The sequence below is a fragment of the Eleutherodactylus coqui genome, chromosome 2 (genome assembly GCF_035609145.1).
Source record: "Eleutherodactylus coqui strain aEleCoq1 chromosome 2, aEleCoq1.hap1, whole genome shotgun sequence".
Lineage (NCBI taxonomy): Eukaryota > Metazoa > Chordata > Amphibia > Anura > Eleutherodactylidae > Eleutherodactylus > Eleutherodactylus coqui.
In genome coordinates this window covers 296122613-296136559 of record NC_089838.1, presented here as the reverse complement: position 1 = coordinate 296136559, position 13947 = coordinate 296122613, and the positions used below count along the sequence as shown (strand labels likewise).

The 13947-nt window shown below is 42.5% G+C and overlaps 1 protein-coding gene across 1 annotated transcript in view; it reads left to right on the top strand.

The window, feature by feature from the left end:
* Positions 1-5776, top strand: part of ASH2L (ASH2 like, histone lysine methyltransferase complex subunit) — a 28554-nt gene extending 22778 nt beyond the window's left edge. The window contains exons 14-16 of the mRNA XM_066593363.1: positions 3701-3799; positions 3900-3959; positions 5617-5776. Coding sequence (XP_066449460.1) covers positions 3701-3799; positions 3900-3959; positions 5617-5724 — 267 coding nt within the window. The 3' untranslated portion in view covers positions 5725-5776. The remainder of the gene's footprint in view (positions 1-3700; positions 3800-3899; positions 3960-5616) is intronic.
* Positions 5777-13947: the final 8171 nt, after the last annotated feature.

Below are 13947 nucleotides of genomic sequence, written 5' to 3'. Positions count from 1 at the left end.
ATAATATGTATGTGCCATGTAAATAAAGGTGATTAATATGAATGACAGAGAAAACATACAAACTGTGCAGATTGTCCTCGGTCAGATTTGAAACTAGGACCCCAGCGTTGGAGGCAGCATTGTTAATTGCTGAGCCGCAGAAGGACCACCGCTGATGCTACACACTAATTGTAGAGGTATTAGTGAAGTTGCAGTTGTGTTCAAACTAATTTGGACTAAACTGATTTTATTGATGGAGTCCGGCAAACCAACCGAACCAAACTTTTCAAAAGTTCGCCCAACACCACTTATCACTTTTCTGCCTTCTCTCTGGGCAAAGACCATATTTTATCATGGATCACCACATTTTATTGAAGTTCCACTTGGTTATTAGGCAAATAAAAGCTTATTTTTAAAATTAAATATATAAATAAATTATTATGCATCAGGTTCATAAATATTAAATAAAATAGGATAATGGGAAGCAATAAATATCAATGATTCAAAACTAGAACGAGGACAAACAAAGTGCAGAGTCAATGGCTTGTGTTAGTCTAAGGTGCTTAATATTTTTTGGGCTAATTGGTGAACCATACTAAGGCTGGAATCCCCAGATTGCTTGGGTGGTGAAAGAGCGGAAAAGCATTTTCTATAGCATCCATATGCCCTAATAGGGTATACTGACAAGGGGGGTCCTAATGGGATAACCCCTGTGTTGGGCGCGCACTTATGCTCCTGTTTTGAACTTGCAATCTCCCATAGACTGTAATCATCTACAAGGCAAGTAGATTTGCTAGCTTGACCCTGCTATCAAAAATTGTCCCCGTAGATGATGCCTTGCACAATTTCACCTTATGCTGTAGTAACTTACATCTTTCAGGGCAGGCAATTTTGTAGAATGGCCTAAATAGTCATAAGATTACATACAGCTATGTAGAAACCGGTCACGTGGGGACTATAAGAAGCTTGATTTTACACCAATAAAGCCATAGAGAGGGAAGACAAATTGTGATGGCCATAATATGGCTCCATTTTGTACAGAGCCGTAATTGGGCTACTACAGAGGTATATAATTGTTTAACTGTACTAAATGTATGTTTAATAAAGGCGGATCATATGGTTGTTAAGGGGCCCATTGAGGGAGGGGCCCAAGAGTTGTTTGATCCCTTTATCTAGTGGGAGGCTAGAATTAGAGCAGAACTCTTCTCTCCAGAGGAACTGAATTACTTGATATCAATGGACTGAGAAATGTCTTATGGGTCATGGAAAGAGAGCGGAGGGGAAAACATACACCAAGACCCTTTGTGTCCTGGGGGTTAAAATCCAGCCCCCTAATAAGTGGACTTTGTATGTCACTGATAGAAAACCAAGTAAAAACTATAGGAAGATACAATATAAACACACTCAGTTACATATACTATGGCATTGTCCCCCTTTTATTTATGTCTGAACTATTGGGTATTGGCTTAAAAGAATGTCACTGTGTATACTATATGATCAAAGTGCAAGATCATATAAACCACCAACAATATTCAATTATCTATTACATTTACTGGAACAAATCTCTGTATTTGGAACCTCATGTGGCTGATAGTACTTCTCTCTCTAGACATGCATCCCTGTTATATATTTAAATTTAGCCTTTCTCTGTTGCTTCATGACATGGCAGACTTAGTGGTCTAGGAAAATTGGGTGACGATTACACTGGTAGTTACCCAGCATTCCCAGAAACAGATAACTAAAAAAATGACTGAATATAAATGTTATTTAAAAAAAGTTCCTAGGGGGTGGGACCAACTCCAGTCAGTCACATCCTAATACCCATTGGTTGGAAAAAAAGGCACACCTCTATGGCAATAGAAGTATTAGCTAACAAAGGGTCATGCTACCCCTCACTGCTACAGAATGAGAAGGGGTAAGAACCAAACAAGTGAGCCTGTTTTACTCTCAATATGGGTATGCAGTGGTGTGAATCTGTATTAAATGTAGGTCCTCTTTTTTTGGAGGGAGGGCTAGATAAATACTATTTAAGTAAGTAGAGTCAGCAGCTATAAACTTACCATAGAATCCATATTAATAAATTGTACTGCCCTTTTACAAATGTCACTTAGAAAACTTCACTTTTTTTCAAAAATACATTGTAGTGGGACAACATTTACATTCATATGTTCCATCATTCATAATTAAAGCAGTAATAAACAGTAGTGACAAATCAAACTGTCTACCACTCTAGTTCTTCTTCAGTTTTCAAGGAGTAGGAACATCTCAAGAGATTTTGGGTGACTTTACACAGAGTGACTACTGTCCAAATAGTTGCTCGAAAGAGCGAATGGAAGCAATAATTGTTCTGTGTGAACACGACCACCAACAGTCTGACGAGCGATGGTTCAGCTCAGCTAAAAAATGGTCACTGATTAATTACTCTGGTGTAAGCAAGGAATCGTTGACTTTCCACAACTAGCCAATAACTTGCTGTGCTTCAATGACCACAAAGTTGAACAATTGAACAAGAATTGTTTCTACGCTAAAAACTCATTGCAGCAACTATTTCCAGCAACTATTCGAACAATAGTGGTCTGTAAAGGAACGCTTTATTTATGGACCTCTTGCCCAATATTAAAGGGGTTGTCTTTTCCTTATGCAGTTCTAGAACTGACGTGATGGCTGGGAAAAGGAATCTGGATGGGGGATGTGAGCAATGTTTCAAGGTGCTCATTGATATCGATGGGTGACCATACAGTACATGCTCCCGCTGAATACTACAGATTAAGGGTGCCTACCCACTTGCGTTGCCGATTTTCACGCGTGAAAAACGCGGCGTTTTTTGCAGCCCTCCATTGACAATCATGGGTGCATTAAGAGAAAAATAAGGAGACATATGCAACTGACAGTTCCTATGTGAAAAAACCCCACGAAACGGAAAAAAAACCCCAGATGGACAAGAACACATTCTATACTAATTGCTCTTGAGAAAAAACGCAAAACATCACAGGGAAAAAAATCGCAAGTGGGTAGGTACCCTAAGAGTCAATTTTTTTGCAGTGGGCTTCCCCCACTCTGGCTAATAAAGAGGAACTGAACCCACCACTCCTGTGCTGTAATTGGTCATATGGACAAAAGGGACAGGTCTTTAGGTTTTTGACTATGAAATGGTTACCCCTAAAGAGACTTTTCTTACATGGACCTTGCAATACACCAGCGGAGGAATAGTCAAAACTAAAATACAATGGTCCCTTCTAGAGTACATGGCACGGGTAGAGTCATCTGTACCAGACCACCCCTTTAAGGTGTGTTTTGCTCTTTAACCATCTTGCTGCCAGGACAATTTCCCAAATTTTACTTAATACACAAAACCTGAATAATAAAAGGTAAGAACAGACTGCAGCAGATGCCTTCCCCCTCTGCCCTGTCTACAAGGCCACTTGTTCAAAAGCTCCACAGTCCATCAGTTTTCAAAAATGTCCGCAAGCGGTTCCATTCGGGTCCCATCCAGGGATGAGGTTTTCGTGATTTGAACTGGGAACCCCAACGGACCCCCTGGATGGAGGCCATAAGGAGGTGTGAACAGGCCCTAACCCTTATGTTCGCTGCAGGATTTCTGCCACACTGGTTCAGGAACATGCAGGGGCGAGATTACCTCCTGTTTACTTCTAGGTCTAGTGTTACCTTTGATACGGCTTTTTGTGACTACTTCAGTTTTTTTTCTTTTTCTCCAACATAGATCATATTTTACAAGAATGGGGCCAGTAAAGGCGTGGCCTACAAAGATGTTTTCGAAGGTGTATATTTCCCGGCTATATCTCTCTACAAAGGCTGCACAGTAAGTGTAGAGTAAATGCAGCTTTACATAGAATTTTTTAAAATTTATTTTGCTTTAATAAAACTCCAATATGCTCTTTTTTGTTTTTTTTTTTGTATAGGTTTCTATTAATTTTGGACCTCATTTTAAGTATCCACCAAAGGACCTGTCTTTCCGTCCGGTAAGGGTTTGTATTGTACTATATTTAAAGGGGGTTTCCAGCTGTAAACCAATGATGCCTTTCCGCAGGATAGACTATAAATAGTAGATCAGTGGGACCCGCCATTCGTCCAACACCTGTTTGCCTGGCCATTGTATTTGTGCAGGAAGCAGACTGCACAAAAATGGGAACTTTGCCTGTAATACCAAGCCTGACCACTGCATCGGGATCGGAGCTGTCTGCTTGCTGCAGAAATCTCAGTGCACCACCACACTGGCCTGACAAACAGCTGATTGGTCCCCTCGCTAAATCTACTATCTATGACGTTTCCGAAGGAGAGGCCATCAAGGGAGCAATATGTCTCCTAAAAGAAGATGGAGATTTGTATATGATGCAAATTGCTTCAAAGAAACAAATTCTTGGTATTACCTTGCAAATCTTTCAGCAGAATACTGCGACCATTTTATGGGCAAGGCTGCTAAAAGAAGGCGTATAGACAACTCTAGAGTTTGAATTCGTGAAGGAAAGAATAGAATCGTTGAATTAAAGGGGTTGTCCCGCGAAAGCAAGTGGGGTTATACACTTCTGTATGGCCATATTAATGCACTTTGTAATGTACATTGTGCATTAATTATGAGCCATACAGAAGTTATTCACTTACCTGTTCCGTTGCTGGCGTCCTCGTCTCCATGGTGCCGTCTAATTTCAGCGTCTAATCGCCCGATTGGACGCGCTTGCGCAGTCCGGTCTTCTCCCTGGTGAATGGGGCCGCTCGTGCCGGAGAGCTGCTCCTCGTAGCTCCGCCCCGTCACGTGTGCCGATTCCAGCCAATCAGGAGGCTGGAATCGGCAATGGAACGCACAGAGCCCACGGTGCACCATGGGAGAAGACCTGCGGTCCACCGTGGGTGAAGATCCCGGCGGCCATCTTCGCAAGGTAAGGAAGAAGTCGCCGCAGCGCCGGGATTCGGGTAAGCACTATCCGTGTTTTTTTTTTTTTTTTAACACATGCATCGGGTTTGTCTCGCGCCGAACGGGGGGCCTATTGAATAAAAAAAAAAACAGTTTCGGCGCGGGACAACCCCTTTAAGTAATATATGTGGTAAAATCCCTTTAATCCGGGATTGATAGGTGCTGGATTGTCATATGGTTATTGAAAGCATATAGAACTCCCCTACTAAAACCAAAGGCCATAAAACTATTTGCACTCGGGCAGCACCAAGACGCCCATCCGTGTGCCGTCTGATCTACAGGGACTCTACACATTGCATAGCCTGTTCTAATACATGAAAACGGGCCAGGAAGAACATGCAGAAACTTGGTTTTGTGTTGTTTCTTTACATGGACCATTAGTCTGAAAACTGTATGCCCGTGAAAAGCCTCCTAACGGGACTGGGTGCTGTCCGTAAAGTACATGGCTTACACACAGCCGGAAGATGCGGCCTTGTGCCTTTGGCCTTTACAGTAGAGAACCTTCAGCTCAATCTCCGCAGAGGACTTTGGTTTTGTTTTTCTTCGCTCAGACTTCTGATCTTGTGAAATTACTCTCAAAGTTCTTCCAAACTTTTTGAATGATCCGATGACCGTTTTTCAAAAGTCACTTTTTTTTTTTTTTGTTTTATAATGTGCTGGATCACGTTGAAATAAACATTTTTTTTTTTTTTATTAAATCCCTACAGATGAGCGACATGGCGTGGAAGGCGGTTGTCGAGCACACCTTAGCAGACGTGCTTTACCATGTGGAAACTGAAGTCGATGGCAGAAGGAGTCCTCCATGGGAGCCTTAACATTAATTTCCTTTTCTATTTTCTTTTTTTTGTTTTATTATTTTTTTTTCCCTCCCCCCCCCCCTTCCCCATTAAAGGTTATTCAGAGTATAATGAAGATATCAACAAACCTGCTTTCTGTTATACATTGGGAACCTTAACGGATAAACAAAAATCTGTCCTGGTCATGTGATCGAAACAGAGGGGGTCCACTGGTTAGGGTTCTGTCTTGTAACGGGCGCAGTCCTGTGTGTTCAAGATAGAATGTGAAATGAAAGTAGATTTCCATTCACTGACAGCAAGCAGAGACTAGAAAACTATAAAGAATTGATACAGAAATATTATATACATTTTTTCATTGTGCAATGAATAAGCTTCAATTGCTGAAACAGTAATACCCCTATATATTGCAGGATTTGGTCACTGCTATTCCTATAAAGGGCAAATATGGTGGATAAAGTTTATAGACCGAATCCAACTTATTAAGGAGGACCTGGTGGCATAGCTCTGCAGCCGAAATGCCCCGTTGCCTGTGTTTTCTTGATGCTCGCCTCACTTTGCACATACGGGCTCTTCTTAGATCTGCCATCTAGTAGATGGTTCCCTATGGATCACTGTTAATAGGGGATGTCAGTGGATGGAGGAGACTACCTAGGAGCCCAATCTGAGAGGAGACCATATGGATAAACGGAGGGGAGTATTCTGAAAACACAGGAAGTGATAGTCAGCAGGACTGCGGCTGCAGAGCAATGCAGCCAGCCCCGCTGACATAGACTCATGACCAGTCCTTTAACATAGGGATATTTTGACGGTGGAAGGTACCATAAGTGTTATATAGCGTTTAAGGAGTTTTCCAATGGAATGTACCATAATTGATCAATGGAGTCCAACACATCCTTAGAATTGGAATGGAAAAACTTCTTTAATTCAGTTTATATCTCCAACCCAACATTCCCTGGCTGCGCCCTGGGTTCTCTTATGGTTACATATCGATGAGTCAGAGAGTTAGGATCTGAGGCCAAAGTTTTAGTATTTTGTTATTTTTGTTTTTTTTAAAGGGCTAGTCCGGTTACTGGACAACCCGTTTTCAATAGGACTTCCTGGGGCATCTGCGGAGGGGTAAGCATGCCTGTGTTATTTTATCCCAGAGGGTCCTATTGAACGGGCTGTCCAGTAACCGGACTACCCCTTTAGAGCAGCTCATACGCAGGTTTGCGCAATGCAGCACCCAAGTATTCTCATCTGCCTTTACTTTTCATATCTTTGATGGATTTGTACCCTAATGTAAGGACTGCAAATAACAGGTCATTCGTCACTCTGCAGCAAAGTATTACATTCTTCCTGGTCACCGAGGGGTGCCTTGTGTGTCGCTGAATCTTGTGGTTCACTCAGATGTAAAAATATTGTGTTACTTTTAAATAAAGTTCTGTTTTTTATTATTTACAAACGTATTTGTGTTTATTTGCACCGTCAGATATCCCTACTTATCCAGATGTCTAATAATAAGGCAGTAAAGATGTATCCCTGCCTGTACAATACTGCAAAGATGCGCAGTTAGGACACTATCCCTGCCTAGCAAGGTGACTGTAACAACCCTGATTGCTCTCTGAAATAGTAAATGAGCCCAATAGAAGTATGTCCCTGCTTAACATTACTGCAAAGGATGCGCTGTTAAGTATGGTAGCAGTATCCGTCATGGCAGCTGTATCCTCGTCAGCCTCTCGGATGACAGAGCTTATAACTAACTAAGCTCATACCATATAAAGCACCAAATCCACCTCGGTGCATAAATACAGCACCAGAACCAAGCTCAAAACGTAAATACAGCACAAACTAACCGCAGTACATACATACAATATCAGAGCTAAGCAATTGTGTTGTGAGCACTGTTGAGCTGACAGCGGCGTCTTGGAAGATAAGAGGGAAGGAGACAGAGCCATGAGCTCCACAATAAGCTGTCACATGAAGAAAGATCATCTGGCCGGACGGACGATCGCCGCCAGCCTACATCTGCCTGCTGCCCCCACTCCAAGCTCATGGCTAGTGTCTTGTGTGACCACATGGGTCACATGTAGCTATGACTGGCTGAGGATACACAGGTTGCAGACTGCTGCCATATGGCAGGCCCGGTCTGATGAATCCCATTTTCTTTAACATCATGTGGACTGCTGGGTGCGTGTGCCACTTATCTGGAGAAGAGATGACACCAGGATGATGCGCCCTGCCACACTGCAGAAATTGTCCAGGAACGATGGGAGGAACATTGCAAAAAGTTCAAAGTCATGACTTGGCCTTCATTTTCCCAGATCTCAATCCAATCGAGTATCTGTGGGATTGGCTGAAAAATATGACCCAACCTCACCACTTACAAAAGATCTGGCGCTGCAGGCCGCGTGTGGCGGAGGAAGCCTAGAGACTCCTGCTCACACGGCTCTAACCCGGCCCATATCGGCAGCCGTCACCCACTATTCAGAGCCTATTACTCTACCCACGTCAGCATTACCTGACACAGCCATAGATGCTGCTGCAGGGAAACCCACTGATGAGGATCCCATTAATAGTCCCACTGGGTTCATCCCCTCACTGCCTCCCACTCCTCGCTCATTACAAAAGGATAGGGAGGCAGCTGATGCAACTACACCTCTAAGGCTGGGGTCACGCGGGACAGAAATCTTGCAGAATGTATGTAGCGGGACCGCATGGAAATTCGGGAGATTTCCACGGCGGAAATTTGGCATGCGGTTTGAACCGGTTTTTCAGCCACTGCGGAAATCTCTCTCCATAAGAAGAAGAGAGACGGCAGCAGAAACAGCGACAAAATTGACATGTCGCGATTTGAATTCTGCGCCGCATGTCCGTTTCCATGTTGCTTGCCTGCAGAGTGGGAATAAGATTTTTGCAAATCAGTCTCCGTTTTAAACAGGCAGCGGAATTTCTGTGTGGACTTTCAAATTCCACGGCCGTTCCGTCCCGTGTGAACCCAACCTAAGACATACCTAGATGCAACCAAATTCTGATGCACCTATAACCAAAGCAAAGATACGCACACTACTTGTAGATCTTAAGCTATCTATACAAAAAGACATACAACAGGTCTTTTTGTCACTACAAAATGAAATCTCAGCTCTTGGCGATCGAACCTACCATGTTGAAAATAAAATGGCTGAGATCGCCAGTGGGGAGTGTGTGTGTGGGGGGGGGGGGGGGGGGGGACAACGACCTTCGGGCTTTCCTCCAGCCTAATCAGATTTTGTCACATATTCACAGCGGTGTTCAGGATTACTTTCTTTAATGCTAAAGGTTGAAATTTACCATTTAATGATAAACGCTGTTGGGGGCGATGGCTCAGCTCCTTTGGATACTCATGCTAACCCCTTAGTGGCCTGTAGTTCAATTGGGTTTAACAATGTAGAACACTGTAGTTAACCATATTTCTTATAACTGCGTTGGGCCTAATTATTTACGATCATGCTGCAAAAAGGCACAATCGGGTCATTCTGCTGATTCCTTTCTCAGGCCAAAGTTGGAAGCTGGTTTCTAAGTTATAGGGTTGTTCTCCCTTTTTCCCTATTGCCCTCTTACCACTTTCAGAAAGACCTGTACTTAAATTCAGGTGCTTCTAAAGATTACCTTGTACCCACTTGGGTACCATGTAATGTGTTGATCTCTAAATAATGAAGTCAAGCCCCATATTCTATATGGGTTAAAGGACATGCATCATTGGACATGCCAGCAATTCCAAAAGATAGTTGCCAGACTATGCATAACTTTATTGTACACCTTTATATGTGAGTCCATGCATCAGTGGGTCGGCAATGTTCTGGTGACAGAAGGGGGATCTATACAATATTAGGCTGACTATAATGGGGTCCGTTCATTTTCCGCTCAGCAGCCTGGCATTTAACCAGAAGATATAGTGCTGCATGCAGCGCCATTACTTCCAATATTTTATGCCAGGTCTGTGACAGAACCTCCGATAGAACGCAGAATTGAGGGCAGTCTGTCTTACCCTAGGGATGAAAACCTTATGAGACTCTTTTTTTTTTTTGCACTGGACAATTACACAGATTTTCTTTGAATGCACAGCATAGAAATAAACATGGAGAAAGTCTCATGAGTGTAACAACTTTTATTATCAGACAATGGTTTACAGAACTTTACTGCAAGCATTAGTCTTCTGGGTACAATGCAGTACATTGTTACTCTAGACTTGATGTTCCTCTTCATAACCTCACATGTATAATGTTATAGCTGCTGACTCTGAGCAATTCCTCAGTGGGATTATCAAACATTGTATAAGTAGCTATCTTGGGAGCTAGGAATGGCCTTCATCCTAGCTCGGCAGCCTCCTGTCTGTGGAGGCGATTGGTCCGAGTTTCAGAAGTACGTAAAGAATGTAGAACACTCTTGACTCTAGCTAACCTTGTCACTAGTGTTTAACAGACCGAACCCCGTATATGGTCGAACTTTGCTACAAGTTCGGTTCAGAGTGAACCCAAACCTCCGTCGGTTCTGTCCAGCCTAACCCACTAGAAGCAGATGATGGTGGTGGTCCTCAGCAGTTAGAACTGCTAACTTGCATTTCTGGGGTCCTGGGTTCTAATCTGACCAAGGACAACATCTGTTTGGAGTTTGCATGTTCTCCCTGTGTTTGTATGGGTTTCCTCCTGCACTCCAAAAACTCCAAGTGATGTAAAGCGCTACATAATATGTATGTGCCATATAAATAAAGGTGATTAATATGAATCACAGAGAAAACATACAAACTGTGCAGATTGTCCTCGGTCAGATTTGAAACTAGGACCCCAGCGTTGGAGGCAACATTGTTAATTGCTGAGCCGCAGAAGGACCACCGCTGATGCTACACACTAATTTTAGAGGTATTAGTGAAGTTGCAGTTGTGTTCAAACTAATTTGGACTAAACTGATTTTATTGATGGAGTCCGGCAAACCAACCGAACCGAACTTTTCAAAAGTTCGCCCAACACCACTTATCACTTTTCTACCTTCTCTCTGGGCAAAGACCATATTTTATCATGGATCACCACATTTTATTGAAGTTCCACTTGGTTATTAGGCAAATAAAAGCTTATTTTTTAAAATTAAATATATAAATAAATTATTATGCATCAGGTTCATAAATATTAAATAAAATATGATAATGGGAAGCAATAAATATCAATGATTCAAAACTAGAACGAGGACAAACAAAGTGCAGAGTCAATGGCTTGTGTTAGTCTAAGGTGCTTAATATTTTTCGGGCTAATTGGTGAACCATACTAATGCTGGAATCCCCAGATTGCTCGGGTGGTGAAAGAGTGGAAAAGCATTCTCTATAGCATTCATATGCCCTAATAGGGTATACTGACAAGGGGGGTCCTAATGGGATAACCCCTGTGTTGGGCGCGCACTTATGCTCCTGTTTTGAACTTGCAATCTCCCATAGACTGTAATCATCTACAAGGCAAGTAGATTTGCTAGCTTGACCCTGCTATCGAAAATTGTCCCCGTAGATGATGCCTTGCACAATTTCACCTTATGCTGTAGTAACTTACATCTTTCAGGGCAGGCAATTTTGTAGAATGGCCTAAATATTCATAAGATTACATACAGCTATGTAGAAACCGGTCACGTGGGGACTATTAGAAGCTTGATTTTACACCAATAAAGCCATAGAGAGGGAAGACAAATTGTGATGGCCATTATATGGCTCCATTTGTAAAGAGCCGTAATTAGGCTACTACAGAGGAGTATAATCGCTTAACTGTACTAAATGTATGTTTAATAAAGGCGGATCATATGGTTGTTAAGGGGCCCATTGAGAGAGGGGCCCAAGAGTTGTTTGATCCCATTCCTTTTTCTACTGGGGGTCTAGAAATATAGCAGAACTCTTCTCTCCAGAGGAACTGAATTACTTGATATCAATGGACTGAGAAATGTCTTATGGGTCATGGAAAGAGAGCGGAGGCAAAAATATACACCAAGACGCTTGTGTCCTGGGGGTTAAAATCCGGCACCTTAATAAGTGGCCTTTGTATGCCACTGATAGAAACCCAAGTAAAAACTATAGGAAGATACAATATAAACACACTCAGTTACATATGATACTATGGCATTGTCCCCCTTTTATTTATGTCTGAACTATTGGGTATTGGCTTAAAAGAATGTCACTGTGTATACTATATGATCAAAGTGCAAGATCATATAAACCACCAACGTTTTGTTTTTTTTTCAATAGCCCCCCCATTCGGCGCGAGACAAACCCGATGCATGTGTTAAAAAAAAACAACGTTTAGTACTTACCCGAATCCCCGCGCTCCCGCGACTTCTTACTTACCTTGCTAAGATGGCCGCCGGGATCTTCACCCACGGTGGACCGCAGGTCTTCTCCCATGGTGCACCGTGGGCTCTGTGCGTTCCATTGCCGATTCCAGCCTCCTGATTAGCTGGAATCGGCACACGTGACGGGGCGGAGCTACAAGGAGCAGCTCTCCGGCACGAGCGGCCCCGTTCGGAAGGGAGAAGACCGGACTGCGCAAGCGCGTCTAATCGGGCGATTAGCCGCTGAAATTAGACGGCACCATGGAGACGGGGACGCTAGCAACGGAGCAGGTAAGTGAATAACTTCTGTATGGCTCATAATTAATGCACAATGTACATTACAAAGTGCATTAATATGGCCATACAGAAGTGTATACCCCCACTTGCTTTCGCGGGACAACCCCTTTAAATTATCTGTTACATTTACTGGAACAAATCTCTGTATTTGGAACCTCATGTGGCTGATAGGACTTCTCTCTCTAGACATGCATCGCTGTTATATATTTAAATTTAGCCTTTCTCTGTTGCTTCATGACATGGCAGATTTAGTGGTCTAGGAAAATTGGGTGATGATTACACTGGTAGTTACCCAGCATTCCCAGAAACAGATAACTAAAAAAATGACTGAATATAAATGTTATTTAAAAAAAGTTCCTAGGGGGTGGGACCAACTCCAGTCAGTCACATCCTAATACCCATTGGTTGGAAAAAAAAGGCACACCTCTATGGCAATAGAAGTATTAGCTAACAAAGGGTCATGCTACCCCTCACTGCTACAGAATGAGAAGGGGTAAGAACCAAACAAGTGAGCCTGTTTTACTCTCAATATGGGTATGCAATGGTGTAAATCTGTATTAAATGTAGGTCCTCTTTTTTGGAGGGAGGGCTAGATAAATACTATTTAAGTAAGTAGAGTCAGCAGCTATAAACTTACCATAGAATCCATATTAATAAATTGTACTGCCCTTTTACAAATGTCACTTAGAAAACTTCACTTTTTTCAAAAATACATTGTAGTGGGACAACATTTACATTCATATGTTCCATCATTCATAATTAAAGCAGTAATAAACAGTAGTGACAAATCAAAATGTCTACCACTCGCTAAGGCAAACTACTCAAGCGAGTAGTGCCTTATGCTAGTACCTGCCCGCTCGTCTCAAAAGATTCGTGTGCCAGCGGGGAGGAACGGGGGGGAGATCTCTCTCTCACTCTATTCCCTCCCCCCCCCCCCCCGCTCACTCCCGCAACTCACCGCTCTCCCCCGCCAGCACCTGAATCTTTTGAGACGAGCGGGCAGGTACTAGCATAAGGCACTACTCGCTTGAGTAGTTTGCCTTAGCGAGTACGCTCGCTCATCTCTACTCACTATATATACATTGCCAATTCCACCCCAATGAATTTAGTGACCATTCTGTATGAAATGCGAGAATCTAATTATTTTCATAGCTAAATCGAAAGTAAGACATTTCTCATCTCTATATCTTCAAGGAATGTTGTCAAAATGGAAAGAGCAAGCAACGCCATTCACAGAATAACTATAAAATACCTATCCTAAAATAAAAGGGGGTCTTTTTACTACATCCTTAAAAAGGCAGCCATTTTGTAGTTGCTATATCACGTGTGAAAACTAGGCCTAAGAAAGAAGAACCAGTATTTCATGAATATTAATTAGCCCGTCAGTTTAGAGATTGTTTAGAATTACAAAAACATGGGTGCTTTTAATTACAAACAGTGACACTTCTGTCCACAGGTTATTTGTGGTATTGCAGCTCAACCCGATCAAGTTAAAAAAAAAGTGGAGAAGCTACTGACAGGATAGGTACGATGCTGTTTATGGGACAAGGCAGCCATGTTTTTCCTTTTCCTGGACAATCCTTTAACTTTTCAGTTGGCTATACACATTAGGTTCTGTATTTATAA